General features: G+C 35.2%; 2 protein-coding genes across 3 annotated transcripts; one reads left to right on the top strand and one right to left on the bottom strand.

The window, feature by feature from the left end:
- Positions 1-1,665: 1,665 nt before the first annotated feature.
- LOC133784940 (glutathione S-transferase T3-like) lies at positions 1,666-2,559 on the bottom strand. Its single transcript, XM_062224205.1, has one exon. The coding sequence runs from the start codon at positions 2,557-2,559 to the stop codon at positions 1,666-1,668; it is 894 nt and encodes a 297-aa protein (XP_062080189.1).
- Positions 2,560-8,155: 5,596 nt separating this feature from the next.
- Positions 8,156-13,315, top strand: LOC133782015 (kinetochore protein NDC80 homolog). Of its 2 annotated transcripts, XM_062221156.1 has the most exons (5): positions 8,156-9,343; positions 9,955-10,201; positions 10,522-10,668; positions 11,377-11,635; positions 13,067-13,315. In XM_062221156.1, exons 1-4 carry the CDS (start codon positions 8,226-8,228, stop codon positions 11,605-11,607), a joined length of 1,743 nt encoding a protein of 580 aa, XP_062077140.1. In that variant the 5' UTR covers positions 8,156-8,225; the 3' UTR covers positions 11,608-11,635; positions 13,067-13,315. The 2 variants fall into 2 exon arrangements, with proteins under 2 accessions (XP_062077140.1, XP_062077139.1); XM_062221155.1 differs by lacking the exon at positions 13,067-13,315 and having other exon boundaries at positions 11,377-12,048.
- The last annotated feature ends 1,195 nt before the right edge of the window (positions 13,316-14,510 follow it).

Below are 14,510 nucleotides of genomic sequence, written 5' to 3'. Positions count from 1 at the left end.
TGGGGAGGCCCATTTGCTGGTTGATTAGGCTGCGAGGCAGGTGTAGCTTGATTCCTAGCCAATTGCAAGGCTTCCATGGCTTCGCTCTGGCGGCGGTCCATCTCCGCCTGCCTTTCGCTTAACTCCGCGCGCTTCCGTTCAATCTCCTGCTGTTGCCGCGCCATGATTTCGGTAGCACTTTCTTGGCTGGCTCTCAGATTGGCCAGCTCTTCATGCAACGCCCCCAGAGTACTCTTCAGCGTCGCGTCATCCATCTCTTCCTCCTCAAAGTCCAAATGTGGCTCATCCTCAGCTACGGTTGCAGGAGGAGGAGGAGGAGGCGGGTTTGACGGTGCAGCGGCGGCCGCCTGTCCATTTTTCCTTGCGATTTTCGCCATTGATTTTCTCAATGGTGACAAATCAGGCTCTCAATGAAAGCACCAGAATGTTGACCCTGATTTTGGCCAACTGACACGGAGTCAAAATAAGCTTGATGTAGATGAATGCGTTGAAAAGAATGTAATAGCGAAAAGGATAAGAACACGATATTTTATAGTGTTTCGGCCCCAGGATCTGGTAATAACCTACATCCACTTAGATTGTTATTGATGTGAGAGTCAAAGGGATGATCAAAGAACTAGGGTTCAATGAGTTTCACCGACCTCTGAAGAACAATACAATATCTCAGGTAGAATTACTCTAGTCTCTAATAATTCGGAAGCCAAAAAAAAAAATCACTTCCTTGAGCTATCTTTCTCTATTTATAGGCTCAAGGGGGATTACATGAATTTGTTACAGATATTCTCTCCTAAATAATCGGATACTAGGAGATTGTGGGAGTTAATTTCGGGATATACAAAGATCTTTATTGGAACATCATGCTGCATGCGGAACCATCGACCAGACTGGTCGCAGGAAAGACTGGGCAGCCTACTGCCTATAATGTGCCTTCTGATCGATACACTAGTAGAGTTCCTCCAGATGTCAGCCACGTGTCCAGGGATCACGTGCCACGTCATCAATGCCAGTTTTTTGGATAACACTTACATTTTGTGGATTCTAGTATCTTAATAATCTTTTCTTTTAACACTTATTTTCAAATCATTATTGGCTTATTTTTATTCTCTTAAATAGCTTTATTTTCAATCTTTTATTTTATGTTCATAATATTAAAGTTCATCAATCTTTGGAGCTAGGTTAGAATTTATTAATTTTGGTTTAAAATAGTTTTCTTTTCGATTTTAGACAACTCCTTTGGGTTCGATCTCGTGCTTACACGAACACTATATTCCATATACGATTCGTGCGCTTGCGAGTATAAATTTTTAAAACATACCCATTGTGGGTCCATCACTTGTCTTGTTGAGCTACCCCCATCCATGAGCGAATATTGATCATCATGATCGTTAGTACACTATGCCATTATGATATCCTCTAGACTCATATTGTCGTATGGATTCGGAGAATTTGGTGAATCCATTGTCGAACTTAGAGTATATGATATTTGGGAATGAAAGATGAATGAGAGAGTAAAATGAAGGATTGAATGGAGAGTTGAGTAATAGGAATATTGAAATTTGGTATCTATAGACATGGTGACATATATATGTAGCCGTTAAAATAAAGGATAATTTATTTAAATAAAATAAAATACATAATAATGAGGTTGATAAAAATACATAACAATTACAACTTCATGATATTATTCTTAATATAAGTACACAAGTTTTCATGATCTTTCTTTTGTTCAGGAGTCATATGCGATGTGTCCATGATGAGATAATCCATGTATTTTGTCATCCTATTATCTTCTGCCTCTTTCTCCTTTATCGCCACCAATTTCTCCAATGCAGATGCTTTCCATTCACTAATCTCTATAAATCTAGTATGTGTGTCTTTTTTTTCCTTCCCTTTTCTCTTTGCTGCCTTTTGGCCAGTAGGGCGCACTTCACGTACTTCATCCTCACTAATGTCTGCATTGGAAGAAGAAGTAAATGCCCTTGATTCTGACACCTTTGTTCTCTTACCACCTTTTGGTTGGTACATTGTATTCCATTTCAGCTCATCCTTTAGCAATCTCCAACAGTCCACAAGCAGAAAATTTGAGTTGTTATTTTCAGATTTGTACAATTGATGTGCATTCTCAAGAATTTGCTCATCAGACCAACCACTGTGATGTGCTTGTTGTACTCGTTTATAACACCCATTGAAACGCGCCACCTTTTGATTCATCTTGTTCCAATGATCTTTGCATTGCCTTCCAGTTCTTGCTTGGTCGCCTTTTTGGTTGGTGTTGTAGTATTCTGCGATCCGAGCCCAGAAATGTGTAGAAGTTTGGTCATTCCCCACAATGGCATCCTTAAATGTATTAAGCCATCTACTTATCAGAAGTATAGTGGCTTCCTTGCTCCATTTGACTTTACATTTATGCCTTGATTTATCTTCATTGTGTAGAACTGCATTTTCCAACCCTTCAACACCATGTTCAGGTTGGGTTTCAGAGACAGATGTCGATGATGTTTCACGATTCAAATCAATACTAGACTTTTCCATACTTGGCCTATAATTTCTTGAAACCATTTCGGGTTGGTGTAGGGAAGGCATATGGTAGTGAATTTGTTGGTGTGAAGAATGGATCTTGTTGGGGTGTCTCAAAAGAGCCAAAATTTTGGTAAGGGTAAGAGGACATGGGATAATTTTGAGAATTTGAAAAACTTTGGTTAAATTGAGAATATTAAAAATTTGGATTTTGAGGATTAGTAGAGGGAGTATTTTGAAAATTTTGATTGAAATGAGAATATTGAAAATTTGGATTTTGGGGATTGGTATGTCTAGAAAATGATGAATTTTGAAAAACTTGAGAATATTGAAAATTTAGATTTTGGGAGTTGGTATTTGGAGAATTTTGGGAATCCATTGGTAAGAAAAGAAATTTTGTGATATTGATAATTTGGAAGAAGATGTATGTAATGGTGTGAAAATTGAATGAAATAAATGAGTATTTATAGAAAAAATAATAATAAAAAAATTATGTCACTAACTGTTAAAAAAAACGGTAACAAAATGTTATATATGTAAAATATTATATTTATATATATATGTACAATTAAAAAAAAGGAGAAAGCACCGTTGCCTCTACCGTTGCCACTATAAGGCAACGGTGTCTTAATTTTCTTCAAGCAACCAAGGCCTCCAACGTTGAAAAGTGTTGCCTGTCAGAGTTTTGGTCAACTACCGCTCATCTAAGCAACTGCATTGGAGTTGCTCTTAGGGAGACAAAAGAGAATTGTTGTACTTTAATGATGTGATTAGGGAGTTTTGCCTTGCTATGAAATGACAAGAACTTTATGCTAAATCAAGTGGTTTAGCTACTTAATTTCAATTTAACAGATTTCTATGTTTGTAATAGTATGCTATATATAGTTGTTGATTAACAACTTGTTAGTTAGTTCTTTAGTTGTAATTTTGTTATCGTCTGTATTGCTTACAACAAAGACCATCTATAAATAAAGGGCTAGTCTCAGAAGGTTGATTATCTTTGCAAAACCAACAAGACTCATTTGTCATTCTCTCTTTAAATAGCTATGTTTTACTTTCATTCTACATTTTCATAGTATCAGTGTAACGCCCTACTACCTTAGAGCCGTTACTAAGTGAGTTTAAAATGTGCAATTAGCTCGCTAAACGAGATTTTAAGAATGAAAGTGTGGTTAAATAGAAATCTAGGCTGTAATCTTTGAAAATCCCTTAATTCATTGATAATTTCAAATGTTTTACATTTGAGATCCTGAAACATGGTTAATAAAATATTTACAACTCAAAACAGGTTTACAGATAATTAACCATCAAACTATAGTTTAATACAGCCATTTCCCAAAAAACACCCCCAACCAAAGCAGTCGGGCAGGCCAAACATGTACGCGCCGCCCCCACGCTCTCCGTACTCATGGCTGGTTGACTTTCTCTTTGCCCTTACCTGCAACCCAGAGCACCCGTGAGCCGAAGCCCAGCAAGAAAACTCATACAACAAATAACACACGCATAATATATAACCATTGTGTCAGATAAATCCACAGATTAACAGACAGTCCATAAAATTTATGCACATATACGGCCATGCCGTCCTAGAAGCGTTACCAAAGCTTGGGATCTCGGTCTACTCCGTAAGGATATCCCATGTATCCATTGGGGTCTCACCCTAATTATAAGCACACCATGTGCTGAGTGTTATTCCCGGCCCCACTGCCGTTCTCGGCCCTTCGCCGTTCTCGGCTCCTTGCAGTTCATTCTGCTATAACCACATATAGCATTCTCAAACATCATACAAACATATAATAACTCAATCAAGACTACATCCTAACAACAACACAACTTAGGGCCACGCCCTGCAACAACACTATGGGCCCGTGCTCTGCTCTACGGGTGCTACAGTCTTCTTACCTGTATCCCGAGCTTTCCGATGCACCAAGGTCACAAGCACGGTCCTCTATCACAAGCCTCTCCGAAATCCTAGTCACAGCACATATAAAACACTTTTTAATACTAACCAATCCAAAACCACTTCCCGGGACCAATCCCGTACTCTCGGAACCTCTAATTTCCTATAACAATGTAACGGAAACATCCCCCGAGCCCCCGGGAAAAAGCCCTAAAAATGCAAAATTACACTGTCAGAAATTGCCTAGGGCCGCAACACTCCCCATCAAGGGCCGCGGCGCCCAGAAGCTATCCCTAATCCTGATGCAAGCCTGCGCCGCGGCACCAAAGAACAGGGCCGCGACGCCCCTACGCGAACCCAGATTCCTGGGTTTTCCCCTGCATTTTTCCAGAGCCAAAACAACTCCAATTCAACCCAAACAAGTACCTAAGCCCCAAAATCAATTTAAAACCCCAAATGAACCCTTTAACAACCTATAAACATAAAAAACAAACTCAATTACACAATCACATTCAAAATCCATTCTTGAGTTTCAAATTTCAGAAGTTCAGACCATGGCTTCTAAAACATAATCCAAAGCTTAAAAACTGCAAACCACACTTCTAAAATCTTAAACCACACTATGCACGAAATTTAAACATGCTAAGGATTCATGCCTCAATCAAAACTCAGCTTGAACTCTTCTCAATTCCAGCTTCAAGCCTCTTCCTTTTTGATTATCCTAACTGAATTTCCAAGTAAAACCAGCCATATTTCCTTTAGGTTCCCACACTTAATCTCTGTAAATTCAAGCTTAATTTCAACAAAACAGAGCACAAATTCTTACCTTTGACCAATCCTTGCTCAAATTCGAATTTGGTTGCCTCAACTCCCTTAATTCTCTCCTAGGTTTCAAGAATTCAGTTTTCCTCTTCCTCTCCTCTTTTCCTCTAGCTTTTCCTTCAGTTTCAGCATAAAACCAATTTCTAACTAAGTGTTATACGTGAATCCTTCAGCTGAAGCTATCTATCCCTTGCCAAATGACTATTCTACCCTTCCATAAATATCCTTTCCTAACTAAACCTCAAGGACACTTTTGTCATTTCATCTCTATTACAATTCTACCATTTTCCCTTCACAACTTGTTACTCTCAGCAGTTACTAACGGTTACTCAAGTTACTCAATCACCATTAATCATTAACCACTAATTCTCAAATTTACAAAATTCCCAAAATACTCCTAGGCTCCTCCCGAGTCGGGTATTTAATCCCGTTGTGACTTTTAAGTTAACTAGCTCCCTAGGACCGTCTCGGCACATGCATCTCATTAACATCACCACACTCACGTGGTACAAATCACATAATACAATTATTACATTTATGCCCTCAACGGGCTAAAATTACCAATTTACCACTATCATGCAAACGGGGTCCACATGCATATTTATACCACCTAAACATGCATTCTAGTCACATACTCATTTAAACTCATATATTATCATGTTAGTTCACGTATTGCCCTCCAGGCACACTAATCCAGGTCCTAAATCTTATTAGCAAATTGAGTGTTACAATCAGAGTCATTTGACTAAGGTCATATAAGGAATTTTCTACAAATGTTTCTTCCTCTCTTTTTCCTTTCAATTTTCGAAATCCATTTTTTAGTTCCTTAAACTCGTTACTAACGATCAAACTTGATTTTCTTAATTTTCTCTCTTGAATATCACAACTATTGACTTGTGAAGTGAAATGATAGTTGGCATATGCCAGTTAGATGATACAAATCCAAGTACCTAAGATAATCTTAGAAGGTTTATAAACTCAATTTGATTTTGAGAAATGTCAATTTGATATCATAAGATAATATGCCAAATCAAATCCATAGGAAAATGACATCTTATTTGCATAAGTAATTTTGAGTTTTTAGTTGGAAAGCTTTGAGAATAGGCATATTGAAATAATAATAAAATATTATATTTAGTATCTTATTGTTTATCTAATATATATTTTAAATTTTATAAAGACAATTTAAATCTAAAAAAAATTAATATTATTTTGGTTATAATCCTTTTTTTTATATATTAAAAATTGTGAATATGTATAATTTTAATCTGGTTTATTATATATAAGATATGAAAATAGAACTAATTTTGAACTCATTTATCAAAATATTAGAATTAAATTAGTTAAACAATAATAAGATGTTGGTTCTAATAAATACTAAAATAGTATAGTACATTTCGTTAATCAGTTTCTATGTTGTACTAATTTAAAAAAATACTAGACATAATAAAGATTTCAAAATAATGCGACTTTTTGACACTTTACCAAAAATACATTTGCCATCCCCCCCTCCCCCCTTTCACTTTTCTTTTCTCTTTTCTCTCTTCTATCTCTTTTTCTCTCGTTCACTCTCTCTCACCTCTCGACACTACCAACACCATTACATCACTAAATATTGCATTTCAAACAGATTTATGCATGATTTTTGAGTTTTTTTTTTACGAATTTTTTAGATATGAAACTTTGAAATCTGCAGAAATTCGACCTTGCTCGATGGTGGTTCGATGATGCTCGATACCAGTTCGATGATGCCTTCAAAATCATGGTTTTTTTATGAAAAAATTACTTTGCTCGATGGTGCTCGATACGATTATTGCAAGAGATATACTTTTTCACCCAGATGTCCGTTTGGGGTGATTGTTTTTATTTTATTTTTATTTTGTGTATTTTTTCAAGATCTACACGTTTGACATGTTCATATGCACATTTGGAAAGTTTAAAACTTTAAAACATACCAAAACATGTCTTAAACATGAGATATGTTTGCATTTTTTTTCAAGTGTTACACTTCACAAATATGCATATGAGTATGTCAAACGTGTAGATTTTGAAAAAATACAAAAAATAAAGAAAAATCACTCTAAACGGACAACCGAATAAAAAATTATGTCTCTTGCAAGAATCGTATATTGAGCACCATTGAGCATCATCAAGCCACATCGAGCAAAGTTATTTTTTTATGAAAAATTATGATTTTGAAGGCCCCATCGAGCTGATATCAAGCACCATCGAACTATCATCAAGCAAGATCCAATTTCTGCCGATTTCAGAATTTCAGATTTGAAAAAAATTAAAAAAAAAAAAACTCAAAAATCATGCCCATATCTATTCAAAATGCAGTATCTAGTATCTTAAGTGAAAGAAACATCATTATATTTGATAAACAATTAATTATCTGTACATTTCTATTCAAAGAATCATCAAAATGTATATTTCTTTGGGTATATTGTGTTTATCTCTATAAGGTGACTGAAGTTATGGAGGTTTTTCTGGTGTTGGTGGTGTGGTCACTATCGTGTGTGGTGGTGCCGTAAGGTGAGAGAGAGTGAATGGAGAGAGAGAGGGAAGAGAGAAGAGATAAGAGAGAAGTGAGAATAAAATAACAAGAGTATTTTAAATAGAGTGTCAAATAATGACATTATTTTGAAATCTTTAATATGCTTAGCATTTTTTCAACGAAGCATAGAATGTGAAATTTCCCAATCATTAATAACCGTTAGTTTAGTCATATCATCGCAATTTGAATAAAATAAAAAGTGTTAGTGCAAATGGGTTTTAATTCAAGACACTATCAGTGAAAATAACTTTGGTCTAAGAGGTCCCCCAGTGTGATTTTTCCATAAATCAGGGGTATCGCAGCAAAAGTTTCTTTTAATAAAAGAGAAAATCATAACTTAGAAGAGAGCGCCTCCGACAAGCAGCGGGAAATTTTTATCAAAATTCAAAAAACAACCACACCAGACTGAGTGAGTGAGAGAGAGAGAGAATGAGAGGCGGTGGAGGCCATCGCCGTCCGAAGGACTCCTACGCCAATCCACAGCCACCGCCGACGCCGCTGGACCACCACAACCTCTACCACCGTCAGCAGCGTGACTCCGACGCGAGCTTTGCCAGTAGCCGCCCCTCTTCCATCGGCCTCGCCCGCAACTCCGCCCTCACCTTCGACCAATACAAAGACCATCGCTACCAGTCCTCCGCCGTTTCCACCATCAACAATTTCCTTTCCTCTCACTCTTCAAATCTCTTCCTCAAACTCCCATTTCCCTCCGCCAAAGACATCACTCAAACCCTAGCTTTTCTCATGTCCTGCCTCGATTTCCCCTCGTCCAAGCTCGAAGAAGATCTCCCTTTCGTCTTGAGATCCTTGAATTACCCTCACAAACTCAACAAATCGATTCTAAGATCTCCCGGAACTCCTCACCAGTGGCCCACTTTTCTTGCCATAATCCACTGGCTGGTCCAAGTCGCTATGTTTAATGATCATCTGGCGTCTGATTCGGCTTCGTTCGCCGACCACAACCCGCTGCACTCCTACGCCCTTGATAGCTACTCTCATTACATTACTGGGGATGATGATTCGGTGGAGAAGCTGGATCGTGATTGGCTGGAGAAGTTGGAGAGGGAGAGGGAGAATTCTGTGGAGGCCGCCAAGGCTTTGGAGACGAATGTGACGGAACTCGAAGCAAAGCTCGAGGGGTTGAAGTCTGCACCGTCGCAGAAGGAGGTGCTTGAGAAGGAGAAAGGGATGCTGGAAGAGGACGTGGTGAAGTTTCATGAGATGATTGACAAGTTTAAGGAAAAGATTACGGAATTGGAGAGGGATTTGGAGATGAAGGAGAAGGAATTGGAGGAGAAAGTTGTGAATAAGAATAGGATTTGTGAAGAGAATGAGGAGTTGAAGAAGAGGGTGGAGCTGCAGACATTCAATCCAAGGGATGTCGAGAGAATGAAGAGGGAGTTACAGGCAGTGGAGAGGGATATTGGGGAAGCTGAGCTTGAAAGGAACTCATGGGAGGAGAAGTCATGGGATCTTGATGCGACGCTTGGACACAAGTTTAAGGAGCTCGAGACCCTTGCAATGGAGTGCAATCAAGTCATGAGGAGGTTTGTTATCGTAGTGTGCTAAGGTCTTGAGTTACTTTGCATATACTAAAGGATTTTATGCGTATTTAAGGTTTTAGAATGCAAAATTCTGCATTTTTTAATTGCTTGATGACAGATTAGTTCAAACTTCGACAGGGCATCTGACATAGTTCATAAGTTCTAAATATATTACATAATTCTTGTGGGTGAACATATTGGACTTTGATCAATTGTATGAAAATGTAGTTTTTTATCTTTTACTTTTGTCTGCATTTGGGCAGATTCGATAGTTTTTGTAGTTTTTTTAATCCATATTTATGCCTTGACTTGTGACCAAGGAGGATCAATCTCTATAACATAATTACGGTGTTTTTTATGCTTTTGCAGTAAAATGAAATCTAAAAAATTTCACCATTTCTAGCGATGTGATTTTTAGAAACCAGGCCAAGCCTATAAATTTTTTTACCAGCAGAGTTATTTTACCCTTTTTTTTTAGTTAATTTTCAACTAATTACAGATTCTGGTATGTGGTATCTAATTGAAGTTGGTGATATAATCATTTAGTATGCGTGTTGGTTGTGTGATTTTTACTCTGTTATTCTGAGCTACTCTTATAACTCTGCTGGTACTAGGTTAAAATTCGGCGATGGTTTTCATTATAACTTGAATGCCAAAGGCTCTACACCTGCTGAGGTCATGGGTACTGACTACAAATCGACATTAAAGCCTGCACTCGAATCTTTTGCTGAGGATATAAAGAAAAATTCTATGACAAAATTGGAAGAGTTGATTTCTCTTCAGCAGCAGTCGAGTGATATTGCTGCAAAGGTTGAGGGAAAAAGAAATACTCTGGCTAGGCTCGATTCACATATCAATGAAGTAAGTGCACCAGAACTAGAAATAACGCCTTAGGGTTGTGACAATCACATGTTCATTTTCTTGGTGTAGTATTATGCCATCTTCAGTATCAAAACATGAAAAAGAAGAACACGTGACAAGTAGCAGTCAGTGTTACTTCGTATTGTTCAATCCAATCTATTTATTTATTTTTTATTATTATTATTATTATATATCTGACTGTTAATTGTATTTGAAACCTGCAGCCTCCCGAGCCTTTTCTGTTTTTTCCTCATTTTCATCTGTTTTTTAAACTCTCTTCAAATACTTATCTTTGATGGTGGGATAAATGATTATCTCAGATGGAAGCTCAACTTCGTTTGTTGAAGAATGAAACAGAGGAGTACACTTATGAATGTGCCACAGAAGCCAAAAAAATGGTGGAGGACTTAGAGATGGAGGGTCATAACTTGGATGTTGTGGAAAGAGAAGCAGCAGATATTCTTAAGGTACCGCCACATTTCTAAGTTAAAGTATAAATCGAAGCTTTTGATGTAGCTTTAAAATGTCAAAATATTTTTCGTTGAACTTGTGACAGACAAAAACTAATTTTATGCGTATAAGATAGTTAAGTTAACGTTTAATGTATAAGTTTTAGTTACTTATTTTATGTCTAGTTCTACTGACAAGAAAAAACTAAAACTTTATTCTCTTCCATGTTTTTTCCCTGCTCTTCTCATTTAATACAGTTAATAGTTAATTAGTTATGAAGTTTTATGCTCTTTTATGTTTTCTCCCTGCTCTTCTTATCTTCTCTATATCTCTTCAAGGAGTGTGGGTGGGGTGGGGGCAATATGTGTTCAACGGGTGCCATTTGATTATCGAAGAATTGGCTTCTTATGGGTTGGTCTGCAAGGTTTGTTACTGTGGATGTGGTGGTTTGCACAGCGTTGGCTTGTTTACATATAGTTGGCGAAGTAATCGATTTCCTGATATTGGTTGGAGCCTGTAATATCTGAACGAAAGAAAGAAATATTCTCATATGCTTTCAATTTTTTTGATGCTTGCTTACTCACTTACGACTTATGACATTTTCATGTTTTGGTTTTGTATGCTTGCTTACTTCTGCTGTGTTTTCTTTTCTTTTCCACTTGAAAACATTAAAAGATCAAGCATGTTTTAATGGGACTTTAATTTTACTTTTTTTTTTGTTGCAGACCTCAAAACTGAAGTTGGAAGAAGCAATCAAACAAAGTGAAGTAGAAATTCAGATGTGTGCTTGTGAACTCATAGCACTAGTTGATACGGTTTCAAAATTTAAAGAGTATATGCAGTCCAAGCTTCTGGAAATTAAGACCGATGTCTCGGAAACTGCCACTGCTTTATCAGATGGCTACAAAGGTTCCTGGCCTCCGCAATTTGTTATTGTTCGCGATGCAAGCAAGTAACTTAAATGAATGCCAATACATTTGTAAGGTAAACAAAAAATGGAAAATATATCATTCTACAATTCATGGAATGTGTTTTTTAACTGCTGTACTATCTTTATTTGTATATAAATGTTTTTATTGAATTCATTTGAATGACGAATTTGATTTCTCTTAGATGTACACTTATTGTCTCTGTTCCCTATCTGTGAAAATTGGCTATATAAACACACACACACATATATATAACACTTAACACATATATGTGTGTGGGTGTGGACTTTTGTGTTTGCAGCATTATGTCATATTTACCTTGTGTTTCTTCTGTTGTCGATTGACACTTTGCTTATCTTAGAACTTCTTTTAATGTTGAAAGAAAGAAGGTTCGTTAGAACAGAGAGAAGATTCATTCTGTATTTGTACATTTTTTGTTTTTCTTGAATGAATGAGGAATTTTCTTTAGGGCAGGACCACTTCATTCATGCTCCTCTTTAGGAAATTTTGACTTCATTTGCACCATGTTTGGTAGGAAGGAGAGGACTGTTGATGATAGTGTCACTGATTGGGCTTGTTGTGACCACCCCCGCCACGCACGTACCATGTATAAGTATCAACCAATATGTTAAAAATTTCACAACTAATTATTTAATATTTTTAAAGTTTATACTTAATTTACAGCTAAGGGTAGAATGGTTATTAATATTCACAAAATATATTAGTAATAAGTTTGATATAAAAAAAAATATGGCAAGTTCTTTTTTTATTTTATTTTAAGTTAAAAGGTTTATATTTGGTTCTTCATACATATAAGGTTGTATTTGGTAAGGGAGATGTATTCACAATATCCAAACTACATATCTCATTTTATATTACTATATGACTAATGATAAGAAAACATTTTTTACACAAAAAAGTATACACACTGAACTGGCATGTAATTTAAACTATTCGAACTTATTATGTAAGATAACACTATTTTCATGTGTGGTTTTAAGCACGTGCTATTAATGTGTTTATTGTTTTTGCATGTAGAAAGTGTGTACCTAGCATTAAAAAATATTGCAATAACGTGTGTATATATATCTGTGTGACTATAGCTTTATTTATTTTTTTTTTTTTAACTTTCATATAAATCGTAGTTACTCATTAGTTTTACATTATATTATAAATACACTAAATAAAATAATTATAAGTATCTAAACACATAGTAATCAAATAAAATGTTATTATCTATACATATTAATAAAAAATATTAAAAAGTAGATAATGCAAGAGTACAAAGCAATCATATCGGCGAAGGTTGCTACTGTACTGTTGTGCTGTTATGTTGTTGTGTTATTGTGTTGTTGTGTATTCCAATAGAAACTTGTAAATTGTTTGTTATCTTTGATTAAGTATTCATTTGTTGAAATAAATTATTATATGCTGTGCTTTGAAGTTCTTTTGCTGGGCCTTGGCTCACGGGTGTTCTGTGGTGCAGGTAATGACAAGGAAAATGTCGATCAACCATGAGTTGGAGGGCATGGAGCGGTGCGTACATGTTTGGCCTACTTGGCTGCCACGGTTGGGGTATTTTGAGGATCGGGTTATAAATGTTTGATTTTGTCGTTTAGGTCGACTGTAAAGTAACTTTTTGAGTTGTAAATATGTTTCTAAACATTATTTTGGGATCCTAATGTAACACTTTCACGATTTAAATGAATATACAACTTTTTATACCAAAATCTTATTTAAATGAGTCTTTATTTTAATTAACTACACTTTTTGGTCTAATACCTCGATTAGCAAGCTAATGACACATTTTAAAATCACATGGTAACGACTCTAGGATAGTAGGGCATTACAACTTGGTATTAGAGCGTGCCAAGGTTTATGGTTCCTGGAAATTGATTGAACATGTACGCTCGTTGCCAGAGATAAGCTCGACTCAGGGTCAGTTGGTATTAAATGAATATTCTTATATTTAACGGTAGATTGTATACATAACCTAAATTTAAATAAAAATAAATAAATAAATAATTAAACAAATTTAAATAGGATGTTTTTGAGATATATTACAATGATAATTACTTAAAAATAATAAAGCCATACATTTTTTTTAACTTAAATAAAATTTAATTAAACTTAAACTTAATATTATATTAAACATATAATATATAATCTTTTGTTGTCACTGCTAAATTAAAAAACTAGAACAAACATAAACATAAACAAAAATTAATTAATTAAAATAGGATATTTTAAAGATATTTTATGATAATTTAAATAATTATATCATATTTATTTAAATATAATAAAGATATACATATCATTTTTTTATCTTATAAATTTGTTTTTTATGAAGTGATTGTAGTTCTTTTTTTTTTATCAAATTCACCAAAGGACATTGTGAGATACATTATACTACTGTCTACATTATGATTTTTTCTATTTTTTTTATTTCTATTATTAATTTCTTTTTAAATATTATTGTATTTTATATATATCATGTAGTTATGTAAATATATATATCTATATCAGCGTTGTGTTTATATGTCATATATGTAGAGATTATTGATATAAATATTTATATATACTATAAAACTATAATTCATTCTATTTTATATATTAAAAAAAAACAGTGAACAATTTTTATTAAAATTATAGACAAGGTTTATAACTTTAAAACTAAGGAAACGTGCATTGGACGTTGCTTCTACCTAGTATAAATATATATATATATGCTAGGTGCTGGTGTGACGCTGTTTTTCGTTAACTTAAATCTAAAAACAATGATTTAAGAAAATAAAGAACAATCGAATTTTTACGTGGTTCAACAGTTAAAATCTGGCTAGTCCACGAGTCAATATTATTGATTTGTGATATTCTCTCAAAGCTTTTACCAAGCAATTTAGTAGAGTGTTCTCAGTACCAAATTGTGTGTA

Source organism: Humulus lupulus, chromosome 6, assembly GCF_963169125.1.
Source record: "Humulus lupulus chromosome 6, drHumLupu1.1, whole genome shotgun sequence".
In the NCBI taxonomy this organism is placed as follows: domain Eukaryota; kingdom Viridiplantae; phylum Streptophyta; class Magnoliopsida; order Rosales; family Cannabaceae; genus Humulus; species Humulus lupulus.
This window is presented reverse-complemented; position numbering and strand designations above follow the sequence as displayed.

Coding starts and splice junctions, on each gene's coding strand:
- LOC133784940 (XM_062224205.1), bottom strand. CDS start 2,559: ATGGTTTCAAGAAATTATAGGCCAAGTATGGAAAAGTCTAGTATTGAT.
- LOC133782015 (XM_062221156.1), top strand. CDS start 8,226: ATGAGAGGCGGTGGAGGCCATCGCCGTCCGAAGGACTCCTACGCCAAT. Junction 10,202..10,521: donor TCGATTCACATATCAATGAA/GTAAGTGCACCA, acceptor TGATTATCTCAG/ATGGAAGCTCAACTTCGTTT. Junction 10,669..11,376: donor AAGCAGCAGATATTCTTAAG/GTACCGCCACAT, acceptor TTTTTGTTGCAG/ACCTCAAAACTGAAGTTGGA.